Source organism: Eulemur rufifrons, chromosome 3 (assembly GCF_041146395.1).
Source record: "Eulemur rufifrons isolate Redbay chromosome 3, OSU_ERuf_1, whole genome shotgun sequence".
NCBI classification, from domain to species: domain Eukaryota; kingdom Metazoa; phylum Chordata; class Mammalia; order Primates; family Lemuridae; genus Eulemur; species Eulemur rufifrons.
Window position 1 is genome coordinate 70881814 of NC_090985.1, and position 16384 is coordinate 70898197.

The following is a 16384-nucleotide window of genomic DNA, read 5'->3' on the forward strand; positions in this document are numbered from 1 at the left end:
TGACTCAGTAATGGCAACTGGGTTATTTAATAGTGAAATTTCCTTTTGGTAGATACAAGGACTTGGCATGAGGTAGACTCCACTCACTTTCTGCTCCAATGACCTGACATTGAACATATAATAAGGCAATGTCCTTACTGCGAAAAACAGCCCCAGCATTACTTTGAAGGGCAATTCACTGTAGCCTTGGGATGGAGAGCAATTATAGGATAGAGCAAAGACAGTGAAAATAACGTATAAAATGACACACTACCTAGAGTGAGTTGGATGTGCTTAAGGGATTATAACAACATATTTTGAACTTCTAACCAGAACTGATTTTAAAGAATTTAAAGCCAGAAGTTCCACTGACTGGGAAACATACACACACACACACACACACACACACAATCAATTTCCAGAAAGTTTATAACCAAACCTATAAGTTTATACTCAAAATTATTTAGTAATTCTCTTTAGAATGTAAATTAAGTAGGAATTTACTTTGATATAAATAACTAATTTGCATGAAAACTTGAGTAAGATACCAATTATATTAAATATGGTCTGAAAGTGACTATGTAAACCAACGCCATTAGATACCTGTGTCTGGTAACTGGTTTTGTCAAATTAACAAAATAAATAAGGTTGCATCAGAATGCCTTCCAGAAAAAGTGGAGCTATTTCTCTCTTCACACCAGGACGCCTCTCAGCAGAGTTTCTAAGAAGCAGATCTTGTTCCCAGTGCCTCGTACAGTGTTAAGTATATAATAGACAATACATGTTAGGTATGTGATAAAGGCAGGAAGGAAGAGAGAGAGGGAATATGGAAAAAAGGAAGGAACAGCTATATTGTATTATAACAAGAAGAAAGAAATTGCAACTTCAACTCAAAAGAAACTTAAAGTAAAATATGCCAGTGTTTTAGATTTTTAATTCCAACTACCTGAAGTACTCCCTCTAAAATAAGAGATAAATTGCCTGTTTTAATTTTTGTGGTTAAGTTACTTGCTGTAATTGGTTGTTATAAATAAATTTCTAGGTGATTACAATTATAACAGTTTTCAATGATTGCTGAATTCTCTAAAACATAAGAAACACCTCCAAAGGCTGAAAACAAACTTGTGTACTGAAGCTGGAGTAGAATAGGGAATGAGAGTGCAGTGACCACGAAAGAACCGAAAGAGAGGGATAACTTCTTAATCAGTAGAAGAAAAAAATAAGAAAATTAAAAAGGAAAACTAACAATCAAAAAAAAGACAAAAATAAAGAAAGGCAGTAGTAGGGCAAAGTATAGGAAAGGCAGGATGTAGAAAGCACAAAGTAAGGTGGTAAGAACAATTCAAAATACATCAATATGCACAGTAAATTAATATGGAATAAACGCACCTGCTAATAAAGATTGTCAATTAATATTAGCCAAAGTAAGCCTTAAAACAAAAAACATTTTAGGGAAAAAGAAGGTCAGCATGCAATGGTAAAAGTTTTGACCCACCATTGTCAAAAGACAGAATTACAATCAATTTAGTTTAAAGATCTTAATTGGCTTTTATTTGTGATTCTAGAATCAGACAATACCTCATTCTGTAAAGTAGAATGAGTGTTCTGGTGAGCTGCACAGAGGAGGTTAGCTTTATAGGCAGAAAAGGGCTGAAGGGAGCAAAAACAAAGAAAAAGCAGATTGGTCATTTCCAACTTACTCCTTGTAAAGTTAAAGCAGAGGGGACTTCCTTATCATGCCAGCTGAACTGGCCTCTCTGGAGATTTGGCTGTTATCTATCTTCTGATTTCTTGGAATGTCAGAATATCAAGTTTCAGCTTGATAACATAGAACTTCAGCATGGTTAACTCCATTTTGGTATGGGCTATTTGGCCTAGTACAGGAGTCCAGTCCAAACCAATGAGATTTCATAAATTTTATTTAATTCCATCAAGATATTCCAATTCTAAATATGTGTATACCTAATAGAATACTTATAATTATTCAAAGAAAATCATAAAGCAAAAATTAATAGAAGGAAAATTTGGCCAATGCACCATCAAAATGTGAGACATCAACATAATTATTGATAGATCAAGCAATCAAAAACAATAAGTAAACATACAAAAGATTTGAGAACCCAGTCAACCAGCTTGATTTAATGGACACAAATAGAGTCTTGTACCCAAGAATTAGAAACCACCCATTCTTCTTGATCACTCACAGAAAAATTACTAAAAACGATCATTTTCTAGGCTAAAAAGCAAGTTTCAACACATTTCACAACACTGTTATCATAGAACCCGCAGTCTCTGATTGTAAAGATAAACATTCCCCCTCAGCTCTGCTCTGCTCATTTGGACAGGAGCATTCTCACTCAAAATCAAAGCTCCAATAATCCTGTTACCAACTGTCAGGGACACAGGTTGCCATTCTTGAGAAGAAAATGCTTTCAAAAGCAGCCTTTTTACTTATTTTTTTTAGATTATTTGCATATGGCAGTTACTAATATCCTTACATTTTCCTAACAGCTTTTAAACATCAACTTCTCCTTCTATAGTACCCTTTGACCTTGTAAGCCAAGTTTTTGCAATAATTACATAAAACATTTTTTTAACTTAACCTTGTGATGGTTCTGATGACCTGTGAATTGAAGGTTATTCATGAGGCCATTGGATTTGTAAACTTTGCCCTCATTAGAATTAGGCAGCAGATTGCTGGGCATAAGTGGAGCATTATGAACACTTAAAATGAGTCAAGTTTATTATAATTCCATTAATTCTCATCAAAACAACAACTTCTATTCATTTCAACAGAAGGCAAGAAGCCATGTTTATTTATATCAAGTGAAGGGTATCCTTCTTTAAACTGTAAAATTTGACAAAGAATGCAAATGTTTAGCTCAAAGGGAGAGCACAAATAAGAAATTAAGCTTATGTGACACTCAAAAATGTCCCTAATGTGCTTTTGTCCACACACCTCCCAATCTTATTTATTTTCTGACATAAATTTTCCAATGTGCACAAAACTCCTAATCAATCTGTGATGTCAATCCCTAATGCATCTTTTCCTTGAAGGAAAGAGAAGAGAAGCAAGCAAGGCTGTCATGGGAATCATTGACTTTAGTCAGAATAAGGAAGGAGCCAGAATTACTAAAACATAGTGCTAGGGAAATGTGGGTAATCCACCACCTTAATTTTACAGATGAAGATAAGACCTAAATAGATGAAGATGTTTATTCAGTATCCCCTGAGTTCAGGCACTGGTGGGAGATAGAGAGAGAGAGAGAGAGAGAAATAATCTTATATTTTAATGCCTGGAAGGATGCCTTGGGATATAACAAAAACACACCAGAGCAAAGCATTCAATGGACCAGAAGGGAGATGAAGGATAGCTGGCAGCATGACAGGGAAGAGTCAGAAGGAGATTAAACAGATGTGCTGTGTAGGAAGATACAGTCTTGCTACATTCTTGTTTTAGTAAGTCTAGGTATGCATGACCATTCACTCATTCATTCATATCAGCCAACACATATTAGTAAGTTCCTATGATGTGCTACTAAGTCCACTAATACCTATCTCTGTAGCACTTACATTGTAATAAGACCATTGTCCCTCGTAGCCAGTGCTTCCAGCAATAAGTTTACAGAAACCAGGAATTAAGATGGATTCAGGGGGTTAAGAAAGTCCATATATAAAGACAAGTATAGAAAGAGTATTTTAAAAGTCACATGGCCCACGACATATTCACCATTATGACTAAAATTAAAAACACTTGACCATGCCAAGTGTTAGGATAACATGGGACTACTGGACGTCTCATACATTCTTGTAGGGAATGTGAAATGGTAAAACCATTATGGAAAAAGATCCAACAGTTTCTTTTACAACTAAACATATATCTACCTTACATCTCAAAAATTCCAAGCCTAGATATTTACCCAAAAGAAATGAAAATATTTGTCCACAGAATAATACTTGTACAAGAATGTTCACAGAAGTTCTACTCATCATAACTGAGCTGGGCATGATGGCACACACCTGTATCCCAGCTATTCAGAAGGCTGAGACAAAAGGATCACGAGAGCCTGGGAGTTTGAGGCTGCAGTGAGCTATGATCATGCCATTTTATTTTCCAGCATGGGTGACAAAGCAAGATCCTGTCTCTATTTAAAAAAAAAAAAAAAAAAAAAACTAAGCTTGCAGTGAACTATGATTATCATAATCAAAAATTTGAGATAACCTAAGTATTCATCCATAGGTCAATAAATACACAATATACATGTGGTACGTATACTTATAATGGATACTACTTGGCAATAAAAAGGAATAAATTACTGATAACACACAACAACATGAATAACTTTCAAAAGCATTATGCTGAGTAAAATGTACCTTACCACCTTACACAGAAGTATACATACTGTGATTTCATTTAGTGAAGTTCTAAAACAGGCAAAACTAATCTACTATAGAAAAAAATTAGAACAGTGGTTGCCTTTGCACAGTGGGGGCAAGGACTGACTGGAAAAAAGATTGAGAGAACTTTCTAGAGTGATGGAAATGTTCTATGTCTTGATAGGTCTTTTGTTGCATTTGTCAGAAATTTATCAAATGATACAAAAATCAGTAGCATCTCCATATGCTAACTGTGAACTATATGAAAAGGAAAGTAAGAAAATGATTCCATTTACAATAGCATCAAAAAGAATAAAATACTAGGAATAAACCAAAGCTATGCAAGACATGTACACTGAAAACCATAAAACACTGATGAAATAAATTAAAGCAGACACAAATAAATCAAAAAAATCCATGTTTTTGGATTGGAAGAAGTCATATTGTTAAATATCCAAACTACCCAATCTATAGATTTAATACAATCCCTATCAAAATCCCAATGGCATTTTTTACAGAAATAGAAAAAAACATCCAAAAATTCATCAACACAAAAGACCCCAAATAGCTAAAGCAATTTTGAGCAAAAGGAACAAAGCTAAAAGCATCACACCCCCTAATTTCAAAATGCAACACAAAGCTACTGTAATCAAAACAGTGTGATACTGGCATAAAAAGCAAACATCTAGTCCAACGAAATAGAATAGAGAACCCACAAATAAACCAATGCATAGATGGTCAACTGATTGTCAACAAGTGCACCAAGAATACACGATGGGGAAAGATAGTCTCTTCAATAAATGGTGTTGGGAAAACTGGATGTCCACACGCAAAAGAACAATATTGGACCCTTACCTTACATAACACACAAAAATTAACTCGAAATAGGTTAAAGACTTCAATGTAAGACCTGAAATTGTGAAACTACTAGAAGAAAACCTAGGGGACAATTCCATGACATTGGTCTGGGCAATGATTTTTTTAGATATAATCCCAAAAGCACAGGCAAGAAAAGCAAAAACAGACAAATGAGATTACATCAAACTAAAAAACTCCTGCACAGCAAAGTAAAAATCAGCAAAATAAAAGGCAACCTACAGAATAGGAGAAAATATTTACAAACTATATTTCTGATAAAGAATCAATATCCAAAATATAGAAGGAAGTCCTATAATTCAATAGCAAAAATAAACAAATAACCTGGTTTAAAAATGGGCAAAAGATCTAAAAAAACATTTCTCAAAAGAAGACATACAAACGTATATGAAAAGGTGCTCAACATCATTATCACAGAAATGCAAATCAAAGCCACAATGAGATAGCACCTCACACCTATTATGATGGCTACTATCAAAAAAAACAAAAGATACCAAATGAAGAGGATGTAGAGAAAAGGGAACACTGATATATGGTCAGTGGGAATGCAAATTGGTGCAATCGCTATGGAAAACAGTATCAAAAAATTAAAAACAGAACGACCATATGATCCAGCAATCCCACTTCTATGAATATATCCAAAGCAATTGAAATCAGGATCTCGAAGAGATACCTGCACTCCCATGTTCACTGCAACATTATTCACAATAGCCAAAACAGGAAAGCAACCTGAATGTCCCTCAACTGATGCATGAATAAAGACAATGTGGTATACATAGATTAATGTATATATACACATATACAATAGAATATTATTCAGCCTTAATAAGAAGGAAATCCTGCCATTTGCAACAACATAAATAGAGCTGAAGGACATTTTGCTAAGTAAAATAAATAAGACACAAAAAGAGAAATACTGCATGATCTCACTTATATGTGGAATCTCAAATAGTCAAATTCATACAAGGAGAGAGTAGGATGGTGGTTACCAGGGGCTAGAGGAAGGGAATAATAGGAAGGTGTTAGTCAGAGAGTACAAAGCTTCAGTTATGCAACATGAATTAAGTCCTAGGTATCTACTTATATAGTATAATGCCTATAGTTTAAAAAACTGTATTTTTTAAAATTCATCAAATGGTACTATTTAAGATTAGTGCTTTTATTGTATGTTCAAAATAAAAAAAACTCTAAATAAATATTGAACTCCAGTTAACATATATATTCTGAAGTACTGTTTTTAGGAGGAAGTGTCTGACTATCTAAAAATTACTTTGAAATATATCCAAGAAATGAAATGGATTTATGGATAAATAAATAGAGAAATGTGTGACAAAGCAGGAAGAGTAAAATGTTAATAGTAGAATCTAAGTGACGGATATACAGATGATCACTGTAAAATTCTTTTAATTTTTCTGTTTGTTTTAAGTGTTTCATTATAAAATATTGGGGGAAATTACATGTCACATTTGTTTCACAGAGGAAGAATTTCTATTTTCACACTAAATATTTTTTATGGTTTTATGACAAATTCTGCCTTATTGCTTTAACTTGGAGTATGCTAAAGAATCTATGTATGTGTGTGTGTATGTATATGTATATCATGTATCATATAGTTCACATACCATATAGTTCAGATATTAGATAGTTCATAGTTAGATATTAGATAATTCATGTATTAAATCAGCCAGATAGAATCTCTTTGAAAAGATCTATCCTGGGATGTAGATATTAGAGATGGACACACTTGATTAATTAAGCTAATCCTAGAAAATCAATAAGATGCCATCTAATTAAATTACAAATCTTACCTTTGGTTGTGCATGTCTAGGTGTAAGACATGACTGAGAAAAGAATCCTAAAATAAATCTCAAAGTATCAGAGCAGAAAACTTCCAATTAACATAGCAGGCTATTTAATATACAAAAAAATTATTCAAGGCTAACCCTTGAGAGTTGGAAAATCAATGCCAAAGTTTCACTTTCGATTGTTATTTTTTTAACATTATAAATAATGAAATGAGAGAAGGTAATTCATATGTTTTTTCCTGTTAATACTACAACAAACTTTGGAGTGACTTTGGAGGAGACAGTATTCCAACACTTATAATGGAATCGACCATGTAGGGAGAAAATCTAGTCCCTCTCCACTCTTGGGTAGTGTCGGATTTAATAAATTTCCTTAATTTAAAGAGACCCACAGGTCCAGGACTTGTGACCAAAATAAATCAGGTAATGGAAAAATTATAAATTGGAATTTGAAAAGTTAAAATGCTATCCATAAAATTAATTCCATACTTCTTCAAGGTGGTTCTCTTTGACATCAAGTTCACTATAATATTAGTAAGTCCAAGGAAGCCTGCTAGAAAAAAATCACAGTGGTAATATTTTTATTCTCTTGGCACACTGGTTTCAAACTCTACCAAAGAGTTAATTATTTTTTTCTGTTCCTGTAACTACCAAGTTAAAAAAAAAAAAAAATCCCATGTCCTTCAAAAGGTATTGAATTTCAAAATGAGTGATTTCTTTCTAGATCTGTTTTTATTTGAATATTGACTTCAACTGCAGTTCCTTTCTTTCTTTGTAAACCTCAACTTCTTACTACTTAAATGTCTGAAAATCACAAACTATTTTTATAAGAAAAAAGCCACCCTTGTTTAAAGACTAATGCACAGTTACACAAAGTGCTAATTTTATATGTGGCACACTCACATAAGAAATAAAAGCCCTACTGGGGCGGGATTCTGTAAAAAAAAAAAAAAAAAAAATGCTGCTTTTCTGTGTCTACTCCACATACTAAAATAGCTAGTCAGGACCCACTAAACCTAAAGAGCTCTCTATAACAATATCTGGATATGTTCTTTATATACAAGACCTTTTTTTTTTTTAAGGATTCAGTGAAAATGCCTTATCTAGACCATGTTATCAGAGCTATGAGGAGTATACCAAATAGTGTGCCTAACTGCACAAAATTTACAAAATATATATATAATTTTGCCTTAACTTTCAATGGGGTTACTTCCTGATAAACCCATTATAAGTTGAAAATATCATAAGTCAAAAATGCATTTAATACACCTAACCTATTATACTAAACATCTTAGCTCAGCCTAGCCTACCTTAAACATGCTCAGAACACTTACATTAGCTTACGGTTGGACAAAATCATCCAACACAAAGCCTATTTTGTAATAATGTGTCAAATAGCCCATGTAATTCATTGACTACTACACTGAAAGTGAAATACAGAATGACTGTATAGGTATTCGAAGTACACTTTCCACTGAAAGCATATTGCTTTTGTACCATTTTAAAATTGAACCATAGCAACTTGGGGACTATCTGTATATATGCAGTGGGGTTGTAATACTAACTTCCATTGTCACCTCACTATGAACTCCATGAAACCCTTAGCCAAATGTAGCTAAGAGAATGTTTTATGTTCTGCCCTAATCTTTATCATATTCTTTTCTCATCCTGTTCCTATCTGGGCTGCAATGATCTCTCCATTTTCATTTGCAATTGCTCAAGTACAGAATCTTTTTCAAGTATAGTTCTGAGCATACTTGGTTTTCTTTAATACTAAATTTCTAGAAGAATTACTCATTGTACCCAATGGTAATTTTCCTATTAAGATGGATCTTAGTTATCCTCTGTCTCTTCCATGGCTTATATATTCAATACTATAATAAAATGTGGGTAGAAAAATAGAGGAGGTATTTATCTGTTTTGTTTCACATTATTAAAAACAATTGGATCTAAACTATAAAAGGCTCTCCTATCTGCATAAATATACTTAATCTCTATAATATTCCCACAAATCACGAGTGTGGTAGTTTAAAGATGGCCTTAAATTGTTTTGCTTCTCCTCTAATTGAGAAGTAGATTCAAATTTCCCTTCCCTTGAATCTGGGCTGGCCTTAGTGACTTGCCTGACAAACTGATGTAGCAAATATAACTATTATAGGACTACATTATAGGACTTCTGAGTTATGGGAAACCTTGCAGCTATTGTCTTGGCTGCTATTGTTCTGGGGAAACCAGCTCCCATGTAAGAAATCCATCTACCTTGAAACTGCCATGCTTGGCCGGGCGCGGTGGCTCACGCCTGTAATCCTAGCACTCTGGGAGGCCGAGGTGGGCGGATCGTTTGAGCTCAGGAGTTCGAGACCAGCCTGAGCAAGAGCGAGACCCCATCTCTACTAAAAATAGAAAGAAATTATATGGACAGCTAAAAATATATATAGAAAAAAAAAAAAAAATTAGCCGGGCATGGTGGTGCATGCCTGTAGTCCCAGCTACTCGGGAGGCTGAGACAGGAGGATCGCTTGAGCTCAGGAGTTTGAGGTTGCTGTGAGCTAGGCTGACGCCACGGCACTCACTCTAGCCTGGGCAACAGAGTGAGACTCTGTCTCAAAAAAAAAAAAAAAAAAAAAAAGAAACTGCCATGCTGTAAGGAAGCCCAAGCTAGAAGCTCCAGCTGTTCCAACCATCCCAGCTCAGGCTCAGACATGTGAGGTAAGAAGCTGCCTTGGGCATTCCAAAAAGATGCAATGTGGAGAAGAACAGAGGAAACTAGCCAATAGTCAGAATCAAGGTCCCAGACATTTGGCCTAAATCAAGTCTTCCCAGATATCTCCAGCCATTCGAGTCACTCTAATTGAAGGCCCAGTCATCATGGAACATAAATGAGTTATCTCTGCTGGGCCTTGCACAAAATTCTGACCTGCAAAACTGTAAGCCTAATAAAAATGGTGATTGTTTTATACCACTGAATTTGGGGAACAGCTAGTAAACATCTTCCTCGGGTTTAACTGGTTAGTCATTTCACAGTGTTTAGTAAGAAGTTTACATTAGCACACATGGTGTTTGCCCGTGCTGCCTATAAAAAGAAAAGCTTGATTAAGAGGAAATTTGTTATAATTTAGTAGTACTCTAATGCTCCCAAGCACAGTGGTATTTGCCCATCAATACACGAGTGGATTGATAAAATGTGGTATATGTATACCATGGAGTTCTACTCAGCCATAAAAAACAATGGTGAACTAACACTTCTTGTATTATCCTGGATGGAGCTGGAGCCCATTCTTTGCAGTGAAGTATCACAAGAATGGAAAAACAAGCACCACATGTACCCACCATAAAATTGGCACTAATTGATCAACACTTATGTGTACATATGGAAGCAACATTCATCGGGTATCAAGCAGGTGGGAAGAGGGAGGAGGAGATGGGTAAATTCACACCTAATGGGTGCAGTGTACACTTTCTGGGGATGGGCACGCTTGTAGCTCTGACTCGGGCAGTGCAAAGGCAATATATGCAACCAAAGTGTTTGTACCTTGTAATATTCTGAAATTAAAAAATAGTAATAAAAAAGAAAAATGCAAAATGTATATCTTCTCTTTTCACAGGTATCTGAGATGTTATTATTGGGCAGTTCGAAGTTTAATTACCATTGGGGGGCTTCCAGAGCCAGAAACTTTATTTGAAGTTGTTTTTCAACTCTTGAATTTTTTTTCTGGAGTTTTTGTGTTCTCCAGCTTAATTGGTCAGGTAAGTTGAGTGTGAATTCCTAGATACATAGTGCTGTCAATTTTCGAAAGGCTAACAAGTCTTTATAAACTTTATGGAGGAAAAACTTAAATCTGTTGTGTTCTTTTTATTTTTTTAACTAACTTTCATCTATTTTAATGAGTTGAAGAAGGGTGTGATTGGGACAACAGTACTTTTCCATTTTTAAACCATTAAATCTATCAAAAGACCTGTCAGCAAAGAGCATTACTTTGAACTCTCAGAGAAAGTTGTTTCTCAGTTAACTTTTCACTTAGAGGTTCCTGAAAACCATTAAAAGCTCTCATTTACTTAAACTTCAAATATTGTCATAAATTCACTGGGTTAAAATCAACTTCAGAGGTCGTTTAAACCAGAGGCTATGAAATGCCATCTAAAGTAATTAATAAATCATTGTTTCACAAATGTTTCTTATAGCATCTCCTTGTACTTATTCTCAAAAAATTGATGTAGTAAGAAAATAAAACAAATACTTAAATAATTATATTAAAGGTAGTTAGCATTTACAAGGGATAGAGCCCAAAATCTTTGTGGATTCCCAGAACCACAAGAAATAAAAAGTTTGACAGCATAGCATCTTTAGAAGTTATGCTTCTTTAGAAGGAACTTTACATACTAAATGCTAGAGAGAAAAAAATAAAGCCATATTGAGAATCATGAAATGATTATTCCCACTAGAAAAATTATTGGTTCCTACTCGCTGACTCTTTTCATATAGAGTATGATGAAAACTCATGCTTTAACAAAAGTTAACAACAAAAACTATTCTTTGTGATATTTGAAGCTGCTCCCAAATAGTCAAAACTCAAATACTACATCCGTGAATGTCAAGAGTGGGCTATACGTAGTAAGCACTGGAGGAGAGTTTGAAAGTTTTTTTATTAGATCAGAAAAATGAAGCTTCCCAGGAGCTTTCGTGGAGGAGGATGCATTTGAAACAGCTTTAGAAACCAGGTAGGATTCAGTATGATGGATAGGTAGCTCAATCAATTCAAAACGGTGTGTGAAAAGATGGCCATGTTAAACCATAAGACATGTTTGAGGAAACAGAAAGAGTTCCAGAATGACCGGAGTGAAGGACACTTGTAAATAAGAGAAGCGTGTAAGGATAGGATATTTTAAGTGCTCTGAATGTTAAATTAAAGATGTCGAACTTTATCTTGAAGGCAATGGAAGGTCAGCCAGGGGAGGATGTTGAACAAACAGATTTAAGGAAGATTAATCAAAATATAATAAATTGGAGGCGGTGATACAGTTTTAAAATATAGGTTTTATTATTATTTAAGTATGGTAAAGCCAACAGATTAGGAGACAATTGCCACTGAAAAGGTAGTTTTTTATCCTCATAGATCCCAAGAGGAGGCAGCACAAGCCATGCAGGGGGCTGGGGGGATGTTACATGGGGAAGCTCCAGGGGAGGAACAGCTCAGGCAGGGTAAGCAGGCTTAGGGTTGGCTGGTTTGAATAATTTTACCAGGCTCTGGAGTATAGGGGCTGCTTCTAATTGTCTGTACCGGGCAGCAGGGTATAGGACAGGTCGATGGTGGCCTGAATGTGGGAGCCCGTGTGAGAGTCTGATACAGAAGGCAGTCGGGGGTATGGGTGCTGGATTAGTTAGTTTGGCTATGAAAGACACACTCAGGAGAGTTGGCCACTAGTTAACTAATTACTAGCTATCTAGTAATTAACTAACCCTAAGCAAGGCCCTGGATCAGCAAGGCCACAGCTATCAACATATCAAAATACAGAAAATTAAAGCACAGTTAATACAGATATATAGGGACACGGTGACTCCAGCCTGAACAAGTTAGTGAAATGGAGACAGAGGCTGTAAAGAAAACTCTATTTAGAAAATATTTAGGTTTAGAAAGATGAACACCAAGAGTTAAAAACTTTAAGTATAAAATCTCATCATCATAATGGCTGGGGAGATTGTGGTAACAATCATTGAAATGGGAAGCTGGTTTTAGAGGAAATCAATTCAAATCAATTTGAAAGTAAAGAGCAAAAATCGTGTTATTTCATAATTTCTCATAAAATCAATGTGAGGTAGTCACATCACAGTCAATGTTTTCTCAGTTTTGCAGATGAAGAAATTCCAGTTTAAAGAGATTAAGAGGCATCCCTGATTCATACATGCAATTCATAGTCGTAAGATATAATGCTGATAATAACAGTAAAATCTAACATGCAGTGAGCACTCACTATGTGCAAGGCAACTTTTACAAGACTGGAGAACTATGTCTAGCACCGGTTCAATTCTCTTGCCACTCAAAAGTGTAATCTTTGGGCCAGCAGCAGCAGCAGCAGCACTTGAAAAATTCAGAATTCAGGACCTACTGAATCAGAAATTACATTTTAACAAGATCTTCCAGTGATTCGTATGCACGTGGAGGTTTGAGAAGTGCTGCTTTATACATCACACCACAGCTGCTTTTAAATTGAATTTGAGATTCCAGCAGGAACAAGGAGAAATATCAAGTCACTGAAAACGTGGTACTAGAGCACAAGACTGAGGCTAGAGGTACAGATTTGTGCCTTCAGCTCTCATAGTGAGTAAAAGATGCTGAGAAAGGGAACAGACAGAAACAACCGTAAGACAGCCTGGGACAAAATCTCCCCTTGTTCAGAATTCCCACATGTAGCCACACTAATGACTACACCCTGGAACTAATCATCACATTTTAACTGCAACATTCTGTTCTCTGATACAACTCGTAGAAACTGACACTGTCTTCCTCTCATACCCTCATGTACTTCCCTAGCCTGGAACCCACCATGGAATGTACATCTCCCTCAACCCCCTCACCAGCAAAACCCCCAACATTGCTGAAGGATAGCACACAAACCATTCAGATTATTGTCACTACAAATTCTTAGGTCCTCAACACCAATCAATAATGCTTTTAATTGTCCTTGGTTCCCAATTTAATACTCTCTTAAATCTTCCAACCCAACCCCTGATATCCCAAGTCTCCCAGTCTCTGGTGATAATGTAGGTCATCTGCCAAGAAGGGCATGGAAAACAAAGATCTAGGGATTCAGGTTGTTGAAGACTATTTGGAAGAGCCACTTTGCCACTAAGAAGTTAGAGGCTCAAAAAGATGTATACAGTTGGATTAACCGCATAGCTCCTCAGCAGATACTTTTGATAAGTAGAAGAACCTTTTGACTCTAAATATGGAAACTAAGGAAGGCTCACAACAAAAGAGCCATTTAGGCTAGGCCTCAAAGAATGAGTAGTTTTTCCATAAGCAGAAAAGGCTCAGCAGCTACTAGAATGAATGAGTGAAGTCTTAGGAGTGTGAAAGTAAGGCCTTGGTTTTCCTCCCTATTATAAACCCGCAGTCAAAGCAAATTTACAGCCACTTGCTTCCCTCTATGTGAGAGGAAGAGTGGAGCTATATATCTTTTTTGTGCTGAGACCTTAAAGATCAGCTTTTAACCTAGAGTGGGTTTTTATGGCTGAGTTATAAACATCCAAGAACTAAAACCTGACAGTTTCTTAAGAATTGTCACAGCAGTAGGTGATGCTTCAGTAATTTCAGCACATTTCAACTTCTGCTGAATACTATGCCTTAAGCATGATGAAATTTGATTTTATCTGTCTAAACAACACAAAGAGAAGTACAGAGGTTGCAATTTCGTGATGAATTGAGTCTATATAGCCAGCCACACTGGATAATCTATGAAGGAGGCTTTCAAAGTGAAACTCACCAAAATGGACTAGCCATTCTGCCAGATAATTGCTCAACTTTTATTGCACTTTCCTTGCATAAGCACAGCTGTATAATTTTTAAAATATCTACTAACATTTTTGCAGTAATATATAAGTTGGCAAAAAAAATTACTTGCAGTTGTATGAACTTTTTGTTCCTGAGTCCTCACAAAACTCTCACGTGGTTGGTCCAACAGGTCTTCTTCTTGTCTTTATTGGGTCAGTGAGAGAACACAATCTACCCTATATTTTATGGAAATAGGTGAAATTAGGCCACAATATCAGTGTGTTTAAAATCAAGTAATCAGGCCAATAAGAGGGAGTGTATCACTTAATTCAACTTTTATTAACTCTCCCAGTTCCTTTGCTGGGTGTGGACTGACCTTACTTGTCATTTTTAGATGCGAGATGTAATCGGGGCAGCTACAGCCAACCAGAACTATTTCCGCGCCTGCATGGATCAGACCACTGCCTACATGAACAATTACTCCATTCCTAAAAGTGTGCAAAACCGAGTTCGGACTTGGTATGAATATACATGGGCCTCTCAAAGAATGCTAGGTAAGCATGTCAGATTACTGATTAAATTCCTGTAAACCTAGTCATATAATAAAAATTCCATAAGGTAGCAGAGACTAATTGGATTTGAACAAAAGATTGAAAAGCAATTAAATGATTTTTAAAGCATTAATTTAATACCATGGGATTTGATTTCTTAAATATGGAGCCCTATCTTACTGGTTACACAAACTTTGGAAGAGAAAAGGCTAAATTTTATTCAGCACCTACTGGATGCTAGGTGTTACACATATTGTCGTATATTGTCATCACACACACACAAAAAAAGGGATCAGGAAACTTCAGCATCACCTATCTCTTTAAGAGAGAAGAAAACAGAGGCTCCTGAGAAATTTGGCCAAGGACATAGAGCGAACAGATGGTCTAAATGGAACTCAGACCTGCATCTGTTTTCTTCCAAACCTTGCTCTTTCTGCAACATCACTGTCTTACCCAGAGCATGGTACAGTCAGTCCTTGAACAACACAGGGATTAAGGGCACCAACACCCACACAATAAAAAATCCATATATAATGTTTGGATCTCCCAGAACTTAACTACTAGTAGCCTGCCGTTGGCTGGAATCCTTGCCAATAACATAAACAGCCAATTAACACAAATTTTGTATGTTATATGTGTTATATACCATACCCTTACAGTAAAGTAAACCAGAGAAAAGAAAATGTTACTAAGAAAATCATAAGGATGAGAAAATACATTTGTTATTCATTAAGTGGAAGTGGATCATCATAAAGGTCTCCGTCCTTGTCATCTTCATGTTGAGTAGTCTGAAGAGGAGGAGGAAGAGGAGAGGTTGGTCTTGCTCTCTCAGGGGTGGCCCAAGTGGAAGAAAATCCTTGTATATGTGGACCCACGTCATTCAAACCTGTGCCATTCAAGGGTCAACTGTGCTCATAAAGAGCAGTAACATTTCAGTTTACCCCATCCTGCTACAGGGCACACAGTTGCTTCTACAAGACCCTAAATAATTAATGGTGTCTATCATTAGTACCATACCACTGGAATTTGAAATAATTTTTATTAAAGGATATAAAATAAGTTCAAGACAATGCACTAGTTGACAATAATCAAATTCAACTCTTATAACAAGTTGTTTCTTACCATATAAAAATAGGAATTAGTGCCTACTGCCTCCAGAACGCAAATAACAATGAGATTCTCCAATCACAAAGGTTCCTAGGACCTTTTCTTCACCTTTCTGCCAATCTTCAGAGACTCCAGCCTCATGTTTAGAACCTCTTCCTGAATTACCAAACAACATGCCTCTCTCTTGAGCACCTACAGC

General features: G+C 35.9%; 1 protein-coding gene across 1 annotated transcript in view; it reads left to right on the forward strand.

The window, feature by feature from the left end:
• Window positions 1–16384, forward strand: part of CNGB3 (cyclic nucleotide gated channel subunit beta 3) — a 137367-nt gene that overhangs the window by 78052 nt on the left and 42931 nt on the right. The window contains exons 11-12 of the mRNA XM_069466261.1: window positions 10643–10784; window positions 14922–15081. Coding sequence (XP_069322362.1) covers window positions 10643–10784; window positions 14922–15081 — 302 coding nt within the window. The remainder of the gene's footprint in view (window positions 1–10642; window positions 10785–14921; window positions 15082–16384) is intronic.